Source organism: Dermacentor andersoni, chromosome 2 (assembly GCF_023375885.2).
Source record: "Dermacentor andersoni chromosome 2, qqDerAnde1_hic_scaffold, whole genome shotgun sequence".
In the NCBI taxonomy this organism is placed as follows: Eukaryota; Metazoa; Arthropoda; class Arachnida; order Ixodida; family Ixodidae; genus Dermacentor; species Dermacentor andersoni.
Window position 1 is genome coordinate 47,001,536 of NC_092815.1, and position 24,482 is coordinate 47,026,017.

The following is a 24,482-nucleotide window of genomic DNA, read 5'->3' on the forward strand; positions in this document are numbered from 1 at the left end:
ACGCATTTAAGTGAGGTCTTGCGTTAAGAAGTTAAAAGCGGGAGACACGTACTAGCTCAGGGGCGGACTCACGGTAGCATCAAGGATGCGGCCCTCTTCAAAAGGCCGTGGAGTGGGTGGAGAAGCAGGATATTGCGGTAGACGGTTTTGGTTACGCTGTGGGCACTCTCAAATTTGTCAGCACATGAATTTTCTGCTCAACTTGTATACCGCGATCATGGCGTGTGTCTGAAGAAGTACCGGCATGTCATGCCAGGGGAAGCCCGATCCTTACAGTCTCCCTCGCTGCCCCTCCGCCTCTGGATCCGCCAGTGCGCCGGACGAACCAGGTTCGGCGCCCACGGAGTTAAAAAGGGAAATTCACTGAACTCCTATTTTGAGAACCTCGACACGCGGTGTAAATTGTGCAGACAAACACGCGCTTTCCTCACAACTGCAGGCACCGGCTGAGAATATTTTTTGTATCTGCGCCAGTACTTAGTGGCTTGAATTGCTGTCGCAGGATAGCAGTGGCCTTGGAGCCAATCTCTCTTGAAGAATACGTTGGGTGTGGAGCATGCGGTCGTTTCTCTGCATGGTGGCGGCCATGGCGAAAAAAGTGGAGGCTTGCCTTATCACGTGCCACTCTCGAGCGCGGGTGCTCCTCGAGAAAGCAAAAGCCTCGCCACTTTATCGCTAGATGGCGTACAGGACGTTGCCGAAGAAAGATCTCCCCGCGACAACGCCGGCGGCGCTTCGTCCGGCCGTCTGCGCCGCGTTGCAGTGAGCGCGTCTGCTGGCGCGGCTCGTTTCGCGAACCGTTCGTGTGTGTCAGCGAGCAGTGGCGACGTCCGTTTGCGGAGGAAAACAGAAGACAACGCGTACTAAGATGACGAAGATTCGGATTGCACGAGTTGAAGACTGCAGCAAGCTTGCCGAGATTATGGTAACGTTTTTCGAACATGTCTTTTCGTGGCTGAAGACGAAGCATTTCCTCGATATATAGCGCGCGTGCGTTAACAGGCCCGTAATGAGTGGCGCGCATTTAAGTTACAAACTAGCTCAAAGTTTGCTGGAGACTGAACAGCCTCAACAAGGTCGTCATTTTTAGTTATATGCAGTCGTTGCACTTAAAAAATCAGGTCCGAAAGCTTTGAGAACGTAGAGATCATCGTAATAGTTGCAGCTACGCTTAGTGAGAATCCGCACTTCCGGTTTACAATGGCTACATGCCGTCGTCTCCTTGTTCCGGTGTGTGCTCTATTTCGGAGCAATCATAGGTATGGCGACTCATTGAAACTTTGTTCTGAGGATATGTCTTTACGAATTATCCTGAATTAAATTCACAGTTGTGCAAAACGTGCTGGAAAATACCTGTGCAAACCACGATGGGAAAGATAACCTACGAATGATAAGACGATGACGCGCTGCGCGCAAGACCAGGGTGTCGAACTGTGACCCGAACTGAGCCGTTTGTGATTTTCTGCCGAACCGAAACAGCCCGGGCAGAAATGTGCGGCGCACCATATTGAAGACCCGAACCTGCTCAGAACGATGGAACCGTGCCGAAACTGTTCGCCCAGCATCTCGTAATGCTTCCAAACAAACAAAGGCGTCGTTCCGATCGAACCGGTCCGGTGATCAGTTCCAGCAAAGTTTGGCGCAAAACAAACCAACCGTTTCGAACCGGTTTGGGGGGTGAGTCTGAAAGTTTCGCATAAATTCGTTACATTCACGGGCGATTCGTTGTTTCGCCTGATTTTGAGAATGAATCGCTAAATTTATCATTCCATTGGTCATTGATAAAAATGTCAAGAGGCTTGCGCTGCCACGTAGGCGACTATTTTCAAAGGATAGAACCAATCCATTTTTCAGCGTGTGATGTTTCTGTCGGCCTTGTAATCAAGGGCGACACATGCGTGCTAAAAGGCGTTGTGTCCAAATGTCATTTAGCAGATATATTTGCTGGACAAGAAAAAACATCACGTGGTGTTTAATGTGGTATTAAACAATACAGATTGCAAGACAGGAACGATCCTCCTCACTACCGTGTGGGAGAAACTGCGGCGTCGGTCGAAGTCCTTCCTGACATTTCCTACAGGATTCGACCACAATACAAAAATACAGCCCCTGCGCACTCTTCAAGATATATCAACTGGGATTTTAATGCACTCTCGTTTCTTATTGCGCCGGCGAGTGGTACGCGCGCACTGGCGGTGGCAAACAGTGCCAACAGAAATTAAAAGACTGCCTAAATAAACTGCAGCGAGCGATTATCTGCCGCCGTCACTTTGCGGCCCTGCCACCTTCGCTCGCAATCACTCCTCCTCGAGCTGTTCTAGCCAAAAGTCGGATGGCTTCTAGTGGAATAATCGCGCGAGATACAAGTGTCTTATCGTTAGCGGACAAGATAATGCGACGTGTGACACATCGCTATCCTGTCACACCAAACTAAGACGTTGCTCTTACTGATTGTGGGGTACCAGTGCTGGCCAGGAGGCGCTACAGCAGCTTGGGTGTTCAGCTGAAATATGCTGACACTTCGAATAGGGAGGCCACGAAAATGGTACGACGTTTCGGATGCTAACAGACGCCCGCCTGTATCAACGTTTGCTTTAGCTATATATGCATCCGTCCAAGATCTGGCCATACGGCCATACCCACGCGCGCTGGAGAAGCGCATGCGCTCGTCTACGTTCTAAGAGCACGCCGGTTTCCAGTCAGGCCAGAATCTGGACACAGGTATCTCAAGATGAGCGGCGAAATTGATGACGCGAAACCGCAGCATGTGCTACTGAAAACTTTTTCCGCCGCTCGCTACGCTGTTCTACGGCGCTGCTACTGGCACGCGAAGTTTCAGCGCTGGTGTCCCATATAGATGGTTTGCATTGACGTGGGCGCCATCTTGGGGCACTAGCTCCTCGAGAAGCTGCGTAAAAAACAAGCGTGACAGGCGTGTCTTGGGCCGAGCGACAAATTGATAACAGTGAATATGCGGCGAGGACCGGTCACAGTCAAAACGTAAAGCAGTGAACGCGTGATAATATGATGCACTGGCGTCATCGTGTCCGCCATGTTTGGGCACTAGCACGGATCGAATAGTGCCAAAAGCGAATCGAATATCGAACACTTTTCGAATAATGAATAGCCGTTATCACGTTTAATATAAAATGATATGAACATTCTAGTATATTCAAGACGAGGGTAGTTGGAGATCATTGACAGAGGCCTTCGTCCTGCACTGGGCACAAGAAGTAGGCTGCTGCTGCTGCTGCTGATCATCATCATCATCATCATCATCATCATCATCATCATCACAACGTTAGCAAGTTCGTCTTTACATGGAGCTTTACGAAGTGTTGCAGTTTAAAATCGCGAATGGAACATTATAATGTTCCATTACCAGTATAGCTTATTGGCATACTCGCGACTCGTCGATGAGTGCGAATGATAACGGTTAAGCCGGAAAAGCGGGAATGTGCATAACTCCATTCCATTTTGGTAAGTGGAAATATATTTTCAAAAAACTTTTTAGTTATAGCTGGAACCTATACGTTAAACGAGCTTAAGACTGCACTTTTCGTTCACCTTCAAGATTAGCAATATTGCCTGCGCATTGTTTCGTACAGGACTATACGAGGCTCCAATGCATACTTATCGTAATTAGTCGCAGTCGAGAGGCATGACTGACGCATCTCATACATATTGCCTCAGATTAAAGCGAAATCTTAACATTCGAAAAAAAAGAATGCAGTACTGATGCCTCATATATCCACGTATTTGTTCGAAACAGCATACGACCGGTTCGCAGCATCCGCTTATTCACTAAATGTAGGGTGATTACTTTCAATTATGGAATATTTAGAAATCGCTTGGGACAGATAGCATAATAATTGTCCTTGAGCAGGATTATTTGAAGAGGCCGCCATTACTAGCGCGATAAATCGAAACAGATACTCAACTAAATAACATTTCACTAATTAACTTATTTACCTTATGGCACGTATTGCAAGTTACGAATTGTAACCGGTGAGCTGGCAAGACGTGTCCACTTGGAAATGAATTTCAAGGATAATATCAGTTACGAGATATTCCCCAAAGTGTGGAACGAAATACATGGGCGTTCCACTTACTTTTGCGCTTCAGTGCGCAAAGGAGCGCTTTGTTAAAGAAAAAAAATTGGCATTGGCTTAGCTCGGCTATGCCACGATATACGTAGCGAAAGCTAAGGCGTAGCATGGTTAGCCTTGGTTAAACTAGATTGCAAGTCCAGGTTAGTCTGGTTGTGTAGCTATGTTGCGGCGTTTAGCCAGTCGTTCGGCGCGCTGTTCGTCTGCTTCCTGGGTGATTCGTTTCCTCTTCATCTCTTTCCGACGTCGATTCCAGGCCTCCTCCTGCTTATCAGAATTGTCGCCGTCCATACTGGCGCCTCAACTGTGGTTGCGGCGCACGCGAGCTCTCCTTTTCAATCCTCCGACATGTTATCGGGCATGCGACGCAGCTGGCGAAGCGAACGGAGGTGAGCGCAACGACGAGGAACGCGGTGTGACGTCATACCAAACGGCGACAGCGGAAAGGCGCGGCGCTGCGCAGCGGCGGAACACCTGTGGCTCGGTGCTACTAATGGCGCATGAGCAGTAGTGACTAGGGAGCAAGAGAGAGAGAGAGAGAGAGAGCGAGAAATATCCGCGACGAGGCGCGCGTTGTGACGTCATGTGCGTCCTCGGAGCACCGCCACGGCGAAATCGCAAGTTCGCGACCAGTAAAGCTTCCGCTTTAAAAGTGAGTGGAACAACAGTGCATTTTTACGGCAAGTTTGATGGCGCATATCTCCAAACTGGCGTCATTCTGGAAATTCATTCCAAGTGGATACGCCTTGCAAACTCACCGGCTACAATTCGTAAATTGCAATATGTGCCGTAAAGTAATTAATTAAAAGTATAATTAGTGGCTATTTGTTAATCAAGTATGCGCTTCGATCTCTCGTAAAATTAATGTCCGCATCTCTGAACAATCCAGCCCAAGGACTAGGATTACGTCGTCTGCAAGAGGCTTTTTTTTGTTGTTGAAAATTCCATAAAACTTAAAAATGATCACCCTGTTGACGGGCGCTGACATACCATGACCTCAGCTCCGATGTCTATGACGGATATACGTGTGCCGCGGATTAAGGCGGAATGCGCGTGCTGCCTGGAATTGCAGCTGTGTGCCGTCAATTAAAGCCCAGCGTCGCTTTGGCGCGGAAGGGTTCAGCTGGCGCGCACCGTCACGCAATTACGCAACCTCTCTCATGTCCGCTGTTTGCTCACCTTTTTGCATCTGATTGCGCCCTACATGTACGTTATCTTGACATCTTGAAAGCTCGGTTCAAAAATGCTAGCTTTATCTTTTCTTTTTTTTCATGAGATTCGCTTGGTTTCAGAACGGTGACATTTAATTGAGCCATGCATAAACTTCTTCGTGAGTACAAAGCCAAGCGAACTGCGGACGCCAGGTTACGAATAGAACAGCTGCAAAGTGACGTTTCATTTCTTTTCTTTCTTCTTTTTCGGTTGCAGAGGGATCGTTCAGATATTGCATTTACGGACGCAGATGTCATTACCTCACGTAAGTAGTTACCTATATTATTATTATTATTATTATTATTATTATTATTATTATTATTATTATTATTATTATTATTATTGGAAGCGTCGTCGTCCGTCGGCATAAGTACTTACACGAGCTGCGATGCATTGCTGTTTTACTACATGTTACTATAGGGTGGGAAAATTGGCGAATGCCGCTTGCAGTATACGGCGCGCGCTTTCGATTCCTTTGCCACAGTTCGATAAAAAAGAAAAACGAAAAAAATAAGAAAACCAGCATCATCAAAGGCTGCCTGTACGCTTATACCACGTTACGGTCACGTGCGCGCACTTAACGTATTGCGTCCAACATCCGGCAACGGACGTCGCTGCAGAAGCATTTTAAGTGGTCAGTTTGGCGATTATTCGCCGCGCTTGGAACAGTCGTGTATAAGAGCTGAATTTGGCAAACGCCACAACCGCGCCTTTGGACGCAGCACGGAACGGCTTCGAAGCCGCGCTCTTGTCGCCCTGCAGGCCACTTCCTTATTAGCCGTAGTCTTTTTTTTTTTTTTTTTTTTCGTCGCGCGGGCGCGTCATCCGTGTCCTCGATGCGGGCCGTCCCGGAGAGCTGCGAGGGTCCTCTGTGAAACGGGCAGGGTCACGCGCCACCAATATTGTCATTTACAACTTTATAATACCTATAAATATTTCAATATTTCTAAATATATATCCTAAGCTACATTATCCAATGTAGAAAGTTCTTCGCTTTATTGCGCATCATCCCTTCCTTTTGCGGCACCAGCCTTCCTCCATGCCGTCTCTTTACCATATAGACTCCGCAGCCCCAATTTCTTTCATGTTTCCCCCTATACTGTCCTTAAAACCTAACGCCTCGCGAACAAACCTGCTACTGATAGGGAGCTTATACATGGAAGCTCTGGTACACTTATGCGCTCCTTACTTTGTACAGCTGCGGCTCTTGCAAAACCCTATATAGTGGCCCTCGAAGGTGGCATAGGAAGAGGGCGGCCGCCAAATGTCACCCGCCCACTTCTGTGAGAGAAGAGATTTATTTATACGCCGGGTGCGATGTCCCAAAGTAATACGGCTATGGGAGACGCCTTGGTGCACGGAGGGCTCCTTGGATTAATTCTGACCGCTCGCGGGGTACTGTGCACGTAAATTTATACACGCAAGTCTTTCTGGATTCCTCGCCCATCGGAGTGCGATCGGGAGCCGAACCCGCTCCCTCGTGGTCAAAAAGCAGAACGTCGTGGAGACAGAGGAATATTTACATACATAGAGCACAGAATTGAGAGGATGGCCCGAAGTATGTAATAGGTTGTTGTAGTGGCCCGCTGTGGGTAACGTTATTGCGAGTTTTTCAAGTATAAGCACGAATGGCTCAAATGAATAAAGCCAAGAAATTTGCATATGCCCAGGTTGCGGGATCGGATCCCACCTGTGGCATTTCGTTTCGTTTTCCTATGACACTCATGGCACATACCCAGGGCGGGGGATGCCATGGCCAAGATTCGGATGGCATTAGGAAATAAGTTATTACTAAATAAGCGACGTATCGACTTTTCTTTCTTTTTCGATTTTCCTTCAGCAAGAATATGGCAGGAAAAAATGTTTTATTAGCGAACTTTCATAACACTGACGTAGTCTCCAGCATCAACTGGAACTTACTTAATTCAGTGACAGCAGGACAGTTAACGATTGCAGGAGGGGTTCTCACTTTTACCAAGACTCGACGGCAAAACCAATATCTCTTCGACCACCGACGCTCGTTTCACTGCCGATATATCCGCCGCGCTTTGTCCGATTTTCATGAGCGGGAAACAAGCGATTCACTATTCCCCTCGCTCACATGCACCTTTTTAGCGTGAATCACAGCGAGGCAAGTTGTCACAGCGACGCCAGCCAGTGTTATAAGGAAGTTCAAACATGTGTAGTCACTACGTAGTGCGAGCTAAGTGGGATTTTATTCACTTTAGACAGCGCTGGTGGAAGCAGCGCCATGCCACCTTCGTCACGTCACGCTGTGCAGTTTGTCTTTACTGCACGTATCTGCACCTTCTATCTAGAGGACCGCGTCACCCGCACATTTTTTTTTTTTTTTGATTGCGTCACCCGCGCATTCCTATGCACGCAAAACACCGTTTCCTCCCTGCGCCGCCTCTTCCAAAAGAAACCGATAGTTTCTCTCCGGACCGCTGTGTGTACAAGGTGATCGATTTTTTTTTTTTAGTTTTATGGAATTAAAAGAAAGAATAGCCTCTTCCAGATAACCTAATTCTAGTCCTTGCGCTGGATTATTCAGAGAGGCGGACATTACTTCCTCGAGAAAACGAAACACATATTCAACTAATTAACAAAAATCCACTAAACATCTCGTGATAGAATTACTTTACGGCACACATTGCAATTTGCGAATTGTAGCCGGTGAGTTTACAAGGCGCATCCACTTAAAATGAATTTCCAGAATGACGCCAGTTTGGAGATATGCGCCATAAAACTTGCCGTAAAAATGCCCTGTTGTTGACGCTTACTTTTTTTTTTTTAACGAAACGCACTTTTATTCACTTAAGCACAAAACTAACTGGAACGCCCATGCATTTCGTTCCCCACTTTGGGAAATATCTCGAAACTGGTGTCATCCTGGAAATTTACTTCGAGTATCGCCTGACAAACCCACCGGCTAGAATTCGTAAATTGCAATATGTGCTCTTAATTAATTCAGAAGATAATTAGTGGGTTTCTTGTAAAATTAGTTGAATACGGGTTTCATTTTCTCGTGCATGTCCGCATCTCTGAATAATCCAGCTCAAGGACTCTGCAACAAAGTATTTTTAAAAATTCTACAACACTTAAATACGATCGCCCGGTGTAGTACATCGTTACTTCTGGGATAAGAAGCGCTGCGAAGAAAGTACGACACGTGCTTGAAGGGCGTTTGCCAAGAATCGCACAAGGAAGTTTTCAATGCGCCTCCGCGCGGCCTGTATATAACGCAGCGCTGGGCTGTGCCAGTTAATTAATAATGACTGCGGCTTCTTTCCCCGCGATACGTCTTTGTGATACGTTAAAGGCGCACCAAAGAACTAAATGATTTGAGCTGTATTAGTAAATCACCTCTTTAAAATACAAAATGAAGCAGCTCTTAACGGTGCCCGCGACAGCATGCAGTCTTGGAGTGCGAGAATAGAGCGCAAACACGAGTGACTGTAGCTTGGCAACTTTTGAGAAATTTTATTGCGCTACAACGGCACAAATACGGTATAGAATATTCTGAAATTCGTGGCTTCGCGCTATTGTATGCCGATGGGGTATCGGTGCGAAATTAAAAAAATAAAAGAAATGAAAGAAAGAAACAAAAAGAAGCGTTAAGTTTGACCTTCATTTTCTCTCCCGGCAATCAACATCTTAACGCAATATTAACGGAGCTTTGAAGGAATACTTTATCAGTTTGAACTGATTTAGTGATCCTCGTTAGTGTCCATTTAAACCACTGATTTGATTGTTTTGTTGGAAGTAACCTCCGAAAGCAGCTATGGGGGAAGTTTTAATGGAGGGCTCATTTTAACCATCTGGGGTTCTTTAACGTGCGCCTAAATCTAAGTACGCGAGCGTTCTTTTCTTTTTTGTTTCATTCCGCCCCCGTCTAAATGAGGCTGCCCTCTTTAAACCACACTAGCAACACACCGTCTGAGTTCCAGAGAAGGAATAAAACACATTTTATTTTATTGTTACCGGAGTTAAGGTGGCTGGTGGGCTTAATGATGATGTGAATCGCGTATGTCGAATAATATATTCTTTTTTTCTAAGCACAGAATAGCCCTTTTCTGAAAGAAGTTATGGAGAGAGGGGCTATAGAATGGCTCATAGTATTCACTAAGGCGGTGTCCCAATACTCGTCGCAGACGGCAAGGTAGACGGCTAAGCGGATGGCGGCCATATTAAGTATCGTGCCAGTTCCCACGAAGACGTCAAAGACAGTTTCGCGAAAACAGCACCAAAGTCAAAACCGACGGAGGTTGTTTTCCTGTCCAAACAAGATGGCGGCTGAGCAGGACGCTTGAAATCTCGACGGGAAGGTCGACTGCGCAGAAAAGAAAAAGAAAGATAAAAAAAATACAGCAGACACACGCTTTCCTGTGCCCTTAATGTAAGTCACATGGTGTTTTTCATAGGTTAGCGGACGCAAAGAGTTAAAATACAGAAATAATGCGTTCTTCTCAACTTTTTCACTGTCGCTGCGAGGTGCCATCGCGTCGCAGAAGCGTCTTCCACAAGTCTTCCACACGGTTCGAAACGCGTTCCATTACTTGGACCCGAAGCTGTCTCGGCTGTCTCTTTAGCTGTCTACGTAGATTGTCTCCGTTCTGGCCAGAATTGGAGCACGCCCTATATAGCAGGGTGTGTGGACAATATACGTCCAGTGATGAAGGTCTAGCTGCTACCTGCAGTGTTGAGTAAGTCACTGCATTTAGCTACTAGTTAGTGACGTTAGCGACAACTCCGCCTTTTTGGGGTCCCCGCTTCTTTAGCGACGTAAGTCACCAGTAAATTGTCCTGATAAAATTCCTCAAGTGACTTTCGCTAAGTTCACTGCATTACCACCATTTTATCCCAAGGGTTACACATGAGATACACATGCGCCTTCATTTGCCGTCATTTCTAATGACATACCGAAGAGCTTATAAGTGAGTCACTCGCGTGCATCAAGGCTGCTTCAATAGGCGAAGCGCTGTCTTGAGATCTGACAACGGTTTAGAAAATAGGAGGTTCTTCTTTTTCGAACTGAATTCTGGAGTTTTACGTGCCAAAACCACGATTCGATTATTAGACATGCCGTAGTGGTGGACTCCGGATTATTTTCGACCAGCACGGGACACGGGCGTTTTTGCATTTCGCCCCCATCGAAATGCGGCCGCCACGGCCGGGATTTGATCCCACGACGCAACACCATAGTCCCTACGCCACCTGGGCGGGTTCCTCTCTCTTTCTAACTTCATACTAGTTCTGAGGTAATCTAATGATATATATATATATATATATATATATATATATATATATATATATATATATATATATATATATATATATATATATAATGTTAACGAGGGAGTCGTCTAGCAACAATTAAAGCATAACAAAGACAATATTTTTAACTACCTATCATCATCGTCGTTGTCGTCGTAGTCATCAATTAGAATGGAGGCCCGGGCTCGTCCGCAGATATATAAAGGTCTGCCTTCATATTTGAGATGGGTTCAGGGTAGCGGCACGGATAGCCGTATATGGCAGCCGTTTTAACATAAATTTCTCTGAGCCAAAATTGCTGTGGTAAGACCATCTGGGATACCGGGGCCACGCGGAGTATACAGGTGCTCGCATGGTGCGTCGAAGGGTACCATTCCGAATGGCCGAAGTGTTCGACCGCTGGAATCTGTATAGGGCAGCGTCCGGTATTAAACCGACGGACCCAGCTATATACTCTGAACCAAGAACTGGTATTCCGCCGCGCGGTGATAAGTGTATTTTAATACACTAAACTGTTGGGCAGCACGTCAAGGTGCGCGAATGGCCGGGTCGTACAAGGACGTGTTGCTGGGCGGTTGGGTTCACAGTTTAACAAACGCACACCTTAGACGAGACCAAGAAGACAGACGCAGGACGAGAAAGTAGCGCTGTCCTGTGTCTGCATTTACTTATTTTTTTCATCGAAGGCGTGCACGCATATGTTAAGCCTAGAGTGAGCACCCGCATCAAAGCACGTATAGTTAGACCTGCTAGCTTGACTATATACGCAGCAAGCCGTTAATACCCAAAGGCTGAAGAGCGCGTCAAGGTCGCCGTCGAGAGAGACCAACTCTGTCATCACGGAGGAGATAGGAGGGCATATACGTATAAACTGAATGTAGAGGTCTAGTTAATTAAATTAAATTAAATTATGGGGTTTTACGTGCCAAAACCACTTTCTGATTATGAGGCACGCCGTATAGTGGGGGACTCCGGAAATTTCGACCACCTGGGGTTCTTTAACGTGCACCTAAATCTAAGCACACGGGTGTTTTCGCATTTCGCCCCATCGAAATGCGGCCGCCGTGGCCGGGATTCGATCCCGCGACATCGTGCTCAGCAGCCTAACACCATAGCCACTGAGCAACCGCGGCGGGTAGGTCTAGTTAACTGACGGAGCCTTTTGGTAAATTGCAGGTCTCCAGAAAAACGGGTTTGGTGAAGATCCTGTTTTCGAGTGCTTCGTCGCTGAGGAAGATACTACAGGTAGGCCCCTATAGCGGCAGGTTGTGCCCCCCGCCCTTCCTATTCCCCAATCAGCATTTACTTATTCTTTGTCAACGAAATAAACGCTGCCGTTTCTGCAGCTGCTCCCGGGATAATCGGCTATGCCATGGTTTCAAGGATCTACTCCAGTTGGGAAGGAAAAAGCTTGCGACTTGGTGACCTGTACGTCGCTCAAGACCGTAGAAGAAAAGGCATTGGGACCGAGCTCTTGAGGAGAGTCATGAAGGTAAATTTGGGGGGCATGTAGGTTACAAGTAATGCAAAAGTTGTATGCCAGGCATGAATGGTATATGTCACGTGGTGGGTATATACACGCCAAACTGCTACGTTTCTCACGCTCCCGAAAAATAAAACTCAGCATCCAATCAACCTGCAACCTGCAAGTGGGTTGGTTCTGCGGGCGCATCTGTTTGCATCGGCTTCGCGCCTTTCCGTAAGACCTGCGCACCTTCTCTATTCTTCAAATCTACTTTTTTTTTCTTCAAGTGCAATTAAAGTATCTAGTATCAAATGGGTTGCTTGCCTTTCCTGCCCTCTACTTGCGCTATATGGTATGAGCGCACTAGCTCAGCTTACTGATTTAGCTTCTAAGTGAGCGCGTTCGGTCGAGATTATTTGAAATTCAAATGATAGTAGTGCGTTCCACTCCTAGCTGTAGGACAACGCACTAGCCAGGAAAACTGACTAGTGCAACATAAGTTGTTAGCACGTAATTAAGCGAACACGTTAGAAATTGTACTTTAGAATACCGCGTTACCAAGTAAACGCACAGATGCTTTTAATTGAACTTGTTGAGGGCGTTATGGAATGTAATTAATTTGAGCACGTAGCACGGCTGATGAAGGTGCCAGCGTGTAGAATTTTGGCCGTGAATGGGCCAAAATTCTGTAATATGCACCACGCCCCGTAGAGTGTTTACCGTGTATGCTGTACCCTGACTATTTCAGTTTTATGATGCATTTTTTGCTTTCTTAGGAGACAGCATATAGACTGATTAGTGGCAGCAAGTGACGAATTATTCGTGCACACGTTGCTAAAGTGGTGCGATTGCTGGAAGCTTATTCACATTCAACAATCGAACTCAAATGCACCAACTTGGCTTAAGCAGCCAAAAGCCTTGAAGGAACGGTGAAAACGGGCTCTTTGGGCGTTTCTTTTGAGTTAAGATGTGTTTGCTATACCGTACTGCCTAATTTTTTTTGTCCCCCCCCCCCCTTTTGTTGTATGACGTCACAAATAATTACTTTCTGCGCTGTCGTTTTCTCGTCTACTTAGGAGTGTGAAGATCAAGGATGCCGACGCATCGATTGCTGTCCACAACTGGTGAACGAGGCGCTTATCTCCTTTTTGAAGAAACACGGAGCCAAGGACATCATGTCCCAAGACGGCTGGAGCTATTACCAGCTTTCCTACGACGACATGCAGAAACTGGCTGGACGGACGTAAATTAAAATCGGCGATACATTTGACAAAGTCTTCCTCTGCGTTTATTTTCACTTGTCTTGTCGCGTTCGACGTGAGCCCATACGTTCGTACGTGCGAACCTTTATTTGACCTTAGTGGTGCCTCGGCTATCTGTGACGTGCCCGTTATAGCACTGTTTAATATTGACGTGCACCCACACACCATTTATATAGGTACCGTAAGCCACACAGGTCCTCTTCCTCCAAACAGAAAGACGTCAGTGTTTTCGAAACATAGTGACAGGGAGGGGGTTGAAGGAATTGGAAGGAAGGAAGGATAATTATTTTCAGGGGCGCGCAACTTAATGCACCTACACAGATGGAGTATTGACAAGACGAGCATTCTGAAAGTATTGCAAAAGGGCGCGCTTCATCTGCATACAGTGCGTTAACTACCGCCCCTCTCCTAATAGTTACGTTCAAACAACCAGCCAAACAAGTAGTACCACTGCGCAGAAAGTAAAGGCAGGGAGGTTAACAACACATTGTCCAGTTTTCTACCCTACACGCGAAGAGAAGAATGGGAGGGGGGCATAAAAGAGAGGGAGAGACCCGAGTTTAGGATTAGCCACACGCACGTACGAGGCAAGGCGCAGCGCATGTATACAGTCGGGCTCTAATTTCTGTCACTTTCAGGTATACTGTAGAGGAGCTCGCGACCGCCTTCTCTGTCACGTGACAGCCTTCTGCCCCCAGTGAGGGACTGGCCAAGAAGCGCGTGGTAGGGAGGAAAAATTACAGTAATGTAAAAACGAGAACTTCAAGGTGAAAACTAATAACGAAGGAATAATCACGCGCAGTTCGGCAGCACCTCGAATGTATACTGTACACAGCGCGCTCCGACACAGTGCGGCAGTGTCACTGACAACATTTCAAGTGTCACTGACCCATGCACCGACGGCAAAAGCACCATTAGGCATCGTGCCTAACACTTAGGCGCTGTTCGTGCGCCAGAAGAAATTTTACCGCGCACGGCAGTTCAACTCGTGGCTCTCACGCACATCGAAAAATACGAATAAAAAGCTACGCAGATCCCACGCGCTGCGGGAATCGTGAAGTTATGTGAATCACTTCGCAGGTACGTGCCTGGCTATGCATGAGGCGTCGATCTTGCGGCTGCACCGGCTTTCCCGACTCTCGATGAGTTCGAGCAGGCGCTCATTGCGGAGCTCGGACAAGCCGAGGGTCAGAAAGATCGCGGGCTGCCATGTGGAGGATCGTTCAGAACGTGTACACGCTCCTGTTTCGATGCTTTCCATTTTTCCCGCAGATTTCCATGTTTTCCATACGATTCTTATGGAAATGACGCAATATTTATATGGAATCCATATAAATTCCGCAACAACTATCGAAGAAGTATACACAGGAAATAATTCAAATTATTGGTATGACGCACGGAACGTTTCAGTACGATGGTTTAATGAACTTAAAACTAAAACCGAAGTTGAATATAGGTCGGTTAGTATTAAACGGAAATTTTTTTAGAGCATATTGAAATTGAGGAATTAAATGGTCGAAAACGTAATCGAAAATGTGACTGTTCCCTCTGCACAAGTGGCAGCTACCCATTGTGGGTATGTGGTGGGGAGTCGGCCAAGAATTGGGCGGTTTGCACAAAAAAGAAAACGTCCTTCACCGTTCCGCTTTTCCTTCTTCCTTTCTTTCTCAACTTTAATTATTAATTTAATTTCCGACCATCCGTGGTTGCTTAGTGGCTTTGGTGTTGCGCTGCTAAGCACGAGGTCGCGGGATCAAATGCCGACTACGGCGGCCGCATTTAGACGGAGGCGAAATGCAAAAAAAAAAAAAAAGAAAAAAAAAAAAACTTGGCGCCCTTCCACTCTGTGAAGAAGTCTGACCAGTGAAGCTGTGTATGAGGGCCCCTTAATGGCGAACTGCACCTCCACCGCGGGTCGGCTCGGCATTGCACTATCTTTGGTATCGGTTCACGTATGGGGAGTGTTTAAAGCGGGTCGGCCCGACATTGCACTATATTCGGGATTTTTTCCTACACGCGGACACGATAGTGGGAAAAGTAGTTCTTAACAGCTTCTCTGTAAAACACCGGTGTACTTAGATTTAGGTGCACATTAAAGAACCCCAGGTGGTCAGAATTGTAATCCGAAGTCCCCCACTCTGGCGTGCCTAATAATCAGATCGTGGTTTTGGTACGTAATACCCCATGCGTTAATCATTTTATTACTACCCGGTTCGAATCCTGTCCCCCACGGTGGGGTTGTGCAAATAATTAAGTCGTCGTCGTCGTCGTAGTCATCATCATCATCATCATCATCATCATCATCATTCTCGGTTCGCGTGCACCGACCCGTGCACTCGCCGCGAGAGGTTCCCATCGCGCGAACGCCGCAGCACGGCCGCAGAGCAGGCTCGGGTGATGTGAAGCCGCGATTGGACGGGGGAAATTCAGTCGCGCCAAAATTTCCGACAGACCGACGGAGAGTGAGTGCCTTCTGCGGCCGCTTCCAGCATGTCTAGCACAACGATAGGCGTCCACATACGCAGGGCCCAGCCGACAGACTGCGACGCCCTCAGGAGACTGATGGTAAGTGCAAGGCGGCTCTCGCAGACAACGGGCATGCGCAGCGAAAGTTGTGGGCCACGTTAGCCAACCAGTAAATCGAACCAGACTTCTCCACTGTTCGCCTCCGATCGTCGTCCGCCGCGTCGCCGACTGCATAGAACCTAGACGGAAGGATTATATGTACAGTAGCGTGCAATGGCCAAGCCCTACTCTCTTTTGTGGAGGAGTCAACCAGCGCTCGTTACTGATCGGCTGACACGAGCCCTAGCATTCACTGCACTGCACGGAATTCGTCAGACGGAGTATATAGTCACTCAAGGCTGCGCTGCTTCTTTGTGCCTCTTCCTTGATGACTGTGTGTTGAGGACATAAGCATCGCTGCGGTTTGAAAGGAAGCTAAGCGAACTCATTCAACCACTTTGATACTTTCTCACACCATCTTGTTTCTCATGTCATCTGTTCCAAGCCGCGAAGGAAGCGGATGAGGAAGGCGCCTGGAGGTGAAAGAAAGGAGAGTGGCGGCCGCCTTTCACGCCGGCGCTCGCGCCGCTGAAGACAAAACATGACGAATCGGTTTATATATATATATATATATATATAGCCAGCTTACGGTCATAAATGTACTGGTTAGCGGCTCCGTTTACTAAATTATGCAATGAAACAACAAACGCTACCTAAACTATATGCTTACTATGAACAAATATACGCTGAATTCGAGTGCGCATCTTTCTTTAAATAAAGCGAATAGCTTTCTGGAAGCGTTCGGCCATATTCGGCTACATTGACAGTCATTGTAGATGGCTTCTGAACAAAACCCAACTAAAATAGTACAGTTGGACGTCGCCAATACATTGCGTGCTAATGCGTTTTGCCGGTTATAACGTTAGCTTAGAATCCGCCCCCGTGGCGTTGACAACAAGCTCAGCATGTTCACATGTTATTCGTTCTACGAAATGCTGAGTCCTGTTCCTAGTGTGCCATGAAAATCGTGTTATAGCTTGGCAACAATTCCTTTTGCATATAAAGCTTTAGTGCGGAAAGAAAGGCTACGTTTGTCGGGAAACAGGCATCATCCCTATATATGACGCGATAACACCTCTGGCCTCGCCTATATGCGGTGTGTATTTTGTGTGCTTGTTTTTTTTTCTGATGATGTGCAAAGTGCAAGCAACGCATTTTCATGGTGACTGGGGTGCGATTTTCACGCGACTCCAGGAAAAAAAAATAATGACAACTTCAAAAGCCACAAGAAGGAGCCTCTCTTGCGTCAATGCCATTAAACACATCGCAGAATTCCTGAGCTAGACTTTACCCATTTCGTGCTACTTGACCCTGCGCCACTACGTCACGCGACAATACAGCTAAACCTCGGATATAACGAAACCCGATTTTACGATGTTCCCGATCTAACGAAGAAATTTACTTTCCCGGCAGGTACCCATAGGGTTCAATGTTACCACCCACCCGAATTAACGAAACGGACTTGGCCGAACTCGCTCTAGCGAAGTTTTTCCTGAAATAAATGAGTAAAAAAAAAGCGGTGATTTCTTTCTTTCTAATTTTGACACATACGGGTTCTTCTTCGAACGTGCGCTCTAAAGCTATCGCGTTAGAACATCTAGGCGCCACGGTCACATCCCTAGCTTTATTTTGACGAGGCTGCACGCCGCGCCCATGCACGGAACAGCCGAGTCAACACCGCCTCGGTAGGGGCGGTGTTGCTTTATTTCATGGTTTATGCGGCAGATGGCTGGATTAGCGGCAAATGCAATACCGCGGTAGCCTTTGCGTGTCGTTACGTTGCAATTTTAGATTTCTAAGGACCGGAAAATTCATTTCTCGATTTTACGAACTTCCTGATTTAACGAAATAATTTTAGCGTGGTCATCACTTCGTTAAATCGAGTTTCAAATGTATAGTTCTCCGATGTATTGACAGACTATTCACTATATTACACGCCACTATGGTTTGCTGATTCACTGACAGATTGAATGATTTAACTTTGCGCTCAAACCTGCGCATTCGCTACGAGGAACGAAATGGCTGACTTATTTTTTACCATTTGACCAAGGTTCCTTGCGTCGAAAGCCCAGCGCATAGACGGTTTTGTATTCCGCCTGTATAGTTGAGTACGGGAAATCAAACGGACAGCCTTGTGCTCAGCGGGAAAGTGACGCTCAAAGTGACATGAACGAGACAGGCGGGTGGGCATTCATCCGGCGATAACCTGACACTGGTGATAGCAAGAAATATTGTTTTATTTGAACACTTTTCAGAAAGGCGCTGAGGAGTTCAACTTCAAGGACGATGCAGCCGCAATGGCAGGTAAGAACCATAGAGTTTCAGGTAGTAATCACTAGAAGGAACTCTGGCGCTAGTGTCTACGGGGGCTGCAATCGGGCCGGTTCAGCCAGCGTGGGAATTATGGGAAGTACATGGACTTGCCTAAACTTCGTCCTTCTGGCTTTAAACATCCCTTCGACTTTGTAAATTCGTCACTTTCAACAAAGTACTGTGCAATAAATATTTAAAGAAATATTATTAAGATTGCCCGACGGCAGGATTCGAACACAGGACCTCTATAGAAGAGAAGCCGGATTTTAAAACCATTACGTCACGGACGCATGCAACCGACGCGAGCCATAGAACGCTCTAGTGAATTGCTCGCGGGCAAGTCAGCGTGTGGAGAAGCTTGGTGCGCTTCGATTTGACCACGTCGACATACATGAAACGCTGCAATTAGTAGGATTGTGTGTATTCGTAGAGTCTCATTCTGCACTTATTGGTTGTTCTGAAATTTAGGATACTGAAGGCAGGTAAAGCGTAATAAACGAAGTCGCAAGTATGTCTGAAGCCACAAGCACGAAGATCAGACAAATTCCTGTACTTCCCATCATTCCCATGGTGGCTGAAAGATCGCAAGGCCAGAGTTACCTCTAGTTATTAACGTATAAAACTCTATGGTAAGAACCAACAATTTTCTATCGAGTTTCGCCATAAAGAAAAGTGGTTTGATGTTTAGATTACTGACTCGGTTAAATCCCAAGGCATGCTATATATAACACACCGCAGTATACGCCCCCCTTGCTCTAAATCAGTACACAACTTCGCAGATCTCAAGGAAAATGCCTTTGGAGAGTGGCCTCTGGTGAATATCCTGGTGGCCGAGGACAGTAGCGGAGGTAAGCCCACAGCTGCTGTCGTCTCCGCGGTGCACCATGGCCACAAATTGAATCGCGAACGGAAAAGTTTTGACCGACCTCGAGAGAGCGTGTATGTGGATTCGTGCATGAAACTTCGACGCGCCCGTGAAGGCGATATAAGTTCGCCGCTGGACACGATGTGCCAGAACGCCTCGTCCGAGGGAGAGAAGGCGGAAATGACATTTATTAGTTCCAGCGGAACTAAGGACTTTGCACGGGTCATGAGTGGCCCGTACTAGGTTCTTAATTCCGTTGCTGGGCTCCAGCAGCACATCCCATGCCGTTTATAATCTATTCCGGTTTTAATGTGAATGCTTTAAGCTTCCTCACAGTGCCTCGGTCATCCACATTGCCGTCCGACGTTTACACGCAGGCATTGCCGTGCCATGCCCTCCACTGTGCGCCAGCCTGATGCCGTCGCACCCGCTGATCGGTTGTGCGCTGTACAGCCTCGTCTTCAGCACCTGGGGAGGCCGCAGCATGGTCCTCGATGGCTTGCACGTGGCACCCGCGTACCGAGGCAAGGGTGTCGGCTCGGCACTCCTCCGGGCTGTCTTCAAGGTCAGCCTATATCGCCGTAATTATAAACGGTCTTCAAGGTAAATTTACTGTGATCATAATGGGAATTAAGGCTTACCTCATCGTGTGAGCATGATATAACGTAAGCGTGCCTTGAGCGGACATGGCACGATTACCTATGGAAATTAGGATTTACGTGGCCACCTGCACAAAGCTGTTTGAGCCACCACACGACGAGATCATTGGCATCTCTACGCCAGAAAGTCGATGCAGGTGCTCCGGAGGTATATCGTGAGTGTGGGGGCAAGAGCCGGGCCCATTTCACCTATACAAAGTTGTTATTGCGAAACCAAGATTAATTTGCTATGTTTAAGGGGGGCGGGGGCGGAGGAGGGGTGACCCTCAGTGCTGTGATTCCTTTTCATTGTCGTGCTCCCCCTCCCCCTCTCCCCCCTCCCCCCCTGCACTGAAACCTGTGTGGACACTCCGGGCGCCCCCTCTGGTCTCCCTGTTCCGCAGCCCCCTGAGTTTATGTCGCCGTCGTCTTCCCATTGCGCAGGAAGCCGCTCAGAACAAGTGCAACGGGCTCACCTGTCACGCGCTGACCAAGAGCGACGCCTTCATCAACCTGATGCGTAGGCACGGCGGCATGGACCAGGAGCGGGAGAAAGGGTGGCACCTCTTCGAGATGGACGGCCGCGCCGTCACACTGCTCACCAAGGAGCAGCCGTGGGCGCCGCCCAAAGCCGGCGCCAGCACGAGCAAGCAGTCGTGACCGCAGTGCACGCCTGTCTCGCCCGGCGCGCTTTCTGCTGTTCTGTCGCGGCTCGCGAAAGCGCACCAGACACAAGTTCGCCTGCGGCGCGCTATGTCCGCATGGACGGCGCCTAGGTGGCCGGATGGCGATCGCAGGCTGCCGAAAGGAGGCAGCCGAAGACTTCCGAAAGGCTGCAGCGTTTGCCGACCGCCTGTTACCCCGTTTGCATTCGATGTCGAAATTTGAAACTGCACGAGCGCGGCTTAGAAAAATCGGAAGGAAGTGAAACGGATAGGGAATAATAAAGAGGGATCCTGCGAAAACTAATAGTTCGCTTGAGGCTGCGAACAGCGGCACGTTTCATGTCATTTTGGCCAACATATAAACGAGACGGTTTATTTATAAATAGCGATGCAAAGAGTATAAATTTAAAATTTCGCCAGCATGTTACACTCCTGCAATACGTGAAGGCGAAAGCCTGCTGTACACTTGGTAACGCATTAAGTTATATGATCGGAAGGGTCAGACTTCCTGCAAGACGTAACGAGCCGCAGTGTGAAGTAGTACACGTGTGGCAAGCGGATGTCTGCGCGAGCTTCGTCTCCTTTGTGCGTTGCCGTCTCGCAGCGTCGTGTTGCTGCTTTCGCAGTTCGGCTTCGTATCGTTTTCGATACTTGGCTACGGCTTCGCGCGGGGTCAGAGTCGCGCCAACGACGTTTCTCTTCGACTTTACGTTGCGTCCTCTCAGCAGGGGAAGCACCACTCGCGGTCAAACGCCTTGCGCGCGCTGCTTCGCACGTCGCACCTCGTTTCCCGTTTGGCGAGCATCCTCGGCCGAAGCGTACTTCCGAGGAGGGTATGCAATGCATCGTCGATGGTTCGGATGTTTGTTTTGAGCTTGTTCTTTATTGAAACGTATGCTGTTCCGTGTGTTGTATGGACGATTTCAATGAATGTATGAGCCATTGCATTTTTGCTTGCTTACGGGGTATGAGTGCTTGCTGATCATACTTTTTGTACCACTCGACGAGACGCCGCCTTAAAGGGGTATGAGCCATTGCAACGAGCCACTTAATGCTTCCGTCTTAATAAACGGGTGATGTGACAACGAATTCAATAGCTAAATGCGAGAAAATTGAGTACTACAATGCATTTTTGGCTAACGACCTGGCGAAGAGCTATCAGCGACATACGTCCACAGCGATTTCACATGTCAATATTAAAGATTTGTGTACAAAGTGTAACTTTAGGCGTAGAAATAGGGAATGAAATCCAGTCCTGCATTGTATTAATACGCAATCGATTTCTGATTCACTATGACGCCACACAGGGGTTTCTTTTTTCTAGAGCAGATTTGTTTTTAATGGCACCGGGCATTAAGCGTTACTCAGCCCGTTCAGGTGGAATATCAGAAGAGGTGGATATTAAGTCATCTGACATGTGAAATGATGTGACAAAATGAAATCGCGGCAGCGATGGCAATCTGATGGATGCATCATTGACAATGTTAAGCGCAGTGCAAATCGCCCTATGTCTGCGGCGGAACTGTACAGCTCCAAACGATAATACCAGGGGTTCATACCCAGAAAAATTGGCGGCGCAACCATCCTTTGGATATGATTGGAGACGCTAATGTGCCGCAGCCTATCTTATAATGCGTGTGTCATTGATTATATGATTTATATGTTATGATGATTATTATGAAGAGCGACACACACTTAGTGGCACAAACCCAAAGCTAGGAAGCGTGCTAGGAAGCGAGATCTTTCGGTCGAGAGGGCCACGAGAGCCAAGACTGCACATGGCTACCGAAAAATTCTCATGATGACTGTTGACGGTAAGGCGCGGTTATAGCATTGAATCAATACAGCGACACAACGTATTACCACCATCGAGAGAGAGAGAGAGAAAAACTTTATTGATGCTATCAAGGGGTTTAGCGGTGAGCCGTCTTGCGCTTGCTGCCAGGCTCTTCAGCACGGGTGTGCCCCTATTCCAGGGCTCCACTGAGCCTGGCCACTTCGCACACGTGCTGCACCATTGCCCTTTGGGCGGTGAGCGCGCTGCTGGTGAGCAGGCCCTCCCATTGCTCCGCACTCGGGTTTTTATGTTTATGGAATGTGTAGTTATGCTTACATTCCCATGTTATGTGGTAAAGAGTTGGTATTTCTCCGCACCATGGGCAGGAGTTTCTGTATTGTGTCGGGTACATTTTACTTAGCATGTGTAGATTATAGAAAGTTCCGGTTTGTAGCCTTCTCCAGTCGGCTGCTTCCTGTTGTGTAAGTAGTGTGTGTGGCGGAGGATATTTGATTCTCTGCCCTCTATAGTAGTTTAATATTTCCGCACACGTCGGCTCCACCGTTGTAGGGTTCTCGAGAGGCTCTATCTGTCCAGCTCGGTATGTGATCTCGCGAACTAGACTGTCTGCTCTCACGTTCCCTTCTATACCGGTATGGGCCGGTATCCAGAAAAGTTTGTGTTTCACTTTATTTCCGAGGGTTCCTGCTCCGAGGAGGATTCGCAGGGCCTCTTTGCAGACTCTCCCCTGCATGTAATGCCTGCATGCAGCTTTGGAGTCTGTTAATATGGTTAGTGATCTGTTACTTCGGTAGCCTTCGGTCGCTGCAAGCGCTATGGCGACCTGTTCCCCCTCCGCGACCTTGCAATTCCTTATGGTTGCGCAGCTGATTGTCTCTCCCATGTAGAAACGAATTGGGTATATGAGGCGTGTACTGCAGCGGGACTCTTCTTTCGCGCTTTCCTAAGAACACGCCGCGCCATCTAGCGCCGCCGCCACGAAGCCTGAGCGTGGCCTCTGAAATTCCTTGAGCGCCGGTGCGTGCGAACGTTGAGAAACAAGTTAGGCAGCAAACGGGCTCCTCTCTCGTGCATGCTTCATTCACCCAGAGCAAGTTCACAGGGGCAGCGCGCTCGACCATATTAGGTTGAGGAGTTTCAGAGTTTCTTCCAGGTTGAACAATTCCATTGATCCCGACAGCGACTATTTTTGAAAGAAACTAGCTACCTTTTGTCACCCTGAAAGAAGTTGTCTTCATTTGGAAGCTATCTTTTTTTTTACTTTCTTTTTGGCGGAGGCGGTCTTCCGTTGTACTTTCACAACATTCCAGATATGTATACCATAGTGGTATAACCTCTTGAGTCAGTGGCACATATTCACTCTAGGAGATTGGCCCAAAATCGGGTAGCATTAAATGAGAAAGTAGAGTATATAGTTGAATGCAAAAGAACATAAACCGCCGAGCTGCTGAGCACGAGGTCGTGCGTTCTATTCCCAGCTGCATTTCGATAGCTACCTTTCATGTGCCTTTCATTTTTTTCATGCCATCTTCACGCTGGGATGCGGTCCTACACAGCCCCAACCTCGAAGAACAGTTATAGGCTGTCCAACGGGCCCGCGACGCATCGGAGAGGCTCGGCCTCTCTGTCCCGACGTGGGAGCGGCCCGCTGCGCGCTAGTGCGCGCCCAAAGGACCCTAATAAAGTTTTTCATCCATCCATCCATCGAGGGGTGCAATACCCCCCCCCCCCCCCCAAAAAAAAAAAAACATCGCTCGTGTGCCGTGCCGTGTGCACGTGCAAACTGATCCGGAGCCTCGTTCCCTACGGCTCGCCCTTCACCCATTGTGTAGTTTTGGGATGCTAAACTCCGTGTAGTAACTTCTATTCGACGCCTCTCGCCAGCCCCTGGGTCCGTTACAGGCAAACACAACTATGTACAGCAAATACAGAGGCTCTAAGGAAGAGAGAAAATATTAAGGAGGCCTAGACAAAATGCTAGATAAATATTTATAGATTACTTGATTAGCTCGAACAGACTATACTGTTTGTCGCCAACCAGTTTCGAAAGGGATGTTAATAGATCATCGTCATTATCATCAAACTAAGGTTCGGGTGCCACCAAGGAGGTTTAAAAAAAGCAAAAAAGAAAAAAAAAACACCTTGGGTACCACAGTGTAAGAGCAACGTGCATGTACTTCGAAGCTTTCATTCCTAAAACATGTCAAGACTGGAATCGCATTCCTGCCTCAGTTGTGTCACTGATCATGGCGCGTTCGAGTCTGCTGTCTGTGACCATGAGTCGCTTTGTTATGTCATCGGTTATTTCGTTTT

At 47.6% G+C, this 24,482-nt stretch overlaps 2 protein-coding genes across 3 annotated transcripts; both read left to right on the top strand.

Moving 5' to 3' along the window:
* Positions 1–703: 703 nt before the first annotated feature.
* Positions 704–13,340, top strand: LOC126542671 (thialysine N-epsilon-acetyltransferase-like). 2 transcript variants are annotated; one of them, XM_072286398.1, is made up of 5 exons: positions 704–925; positions 5,538–5,586; positions 11,775–11,837; positions 11,942–12,090; positions 13,140–13,340. In XM_072286398.1, exons 1-5 carry the CDS (start codon positions 869–871, stop codon positions 13,308–13,310), a joined length of 489 nt encoding a protein of 162 aa, XP_072142499.1. In that variant the 5' UTR covers positions 704–868; the 3' UTR covers positions 13,311–13,340. The 2 variants fall into 2 exon arrangements, with proteins under 2 accessions (XP_072142499.1, XP_050045770.1); XM_050189813.3 differs by having other exon boundaries at positions 707–925; positions 11,775–11,843; positions 11,945–12,090.
* A 2,307-nt stretch (positions 13,341–15,647) lies between these two features.
* LOC129387796 (thialysine N-epsilon-acetyltransferase-like) lies at positions 15,648–21,276 on the top strand. Its single transcript, XM_055077366.2, has 5 exons — positions 15,648–15,890; positions 18,146–18,194; positions 18,983–19,051; positions 19,446–19,633; positions 20,151–21,276. Exons 1-5 carry the CDS (start codon positions 15,816–15,818, stop codon positions 20,364–20,366), a joined length of 597 nt encoding a protein of 198 aa, XP_054933341.1. The 5' UTR covers positions 15,648–15,815; the 3' UTR covers positions 20,367–21,276.
* The last annotated feature ends 3,206 nt before the right edge of the window (positions 21,277–24,482 follow it).

Bases quoted from the DNA above. Each gene is read 5' to 3' on its own strand.
- LOC126542671 (XM_050189813.3), top strand. From the start codon at position 869: ATGACGAAGATTCGGATTGCACGAGTTGAAGACTGCAGCAAGCTTGCC. The intron at 11,844-11,944 runs GTAGGCCCCTAT...CCGTTTCTGCAG, and splicing joins CGCTGAGGAAGATACTACAG to CTGCTCCCGGGATAATCGGC. The intron at 12,091-13,139 runs GTAAATTTGGGG...TCGTCTACTTAG, and splicing joins TCTTGAGGAGAGTCATGAAG to GAGTGTGAAGATCAAGGATG.
- LOC129387796 (XM_055077366.2), top strand. From the start codon at position 15,816: ATGTCTAGCACAACGATAGGCGTCCACATACGCAGGGCCCAGCCGACA. The intron at 18,195-18,982 runs GTAAGAACCATA...ACAACTTCGCAG, and splicing joins CGATGCAGCCGCAATGGCAG to ATCTCAAGGAAAATGCCTTT. The intron at 19,634-20,150 runs GTCAGCCTATAT...CCCATTGCGCAG, and splicing joins TCCTCCGGGCTGTCTTCAAG to GAAGCCGCTCAGAACAAGTG.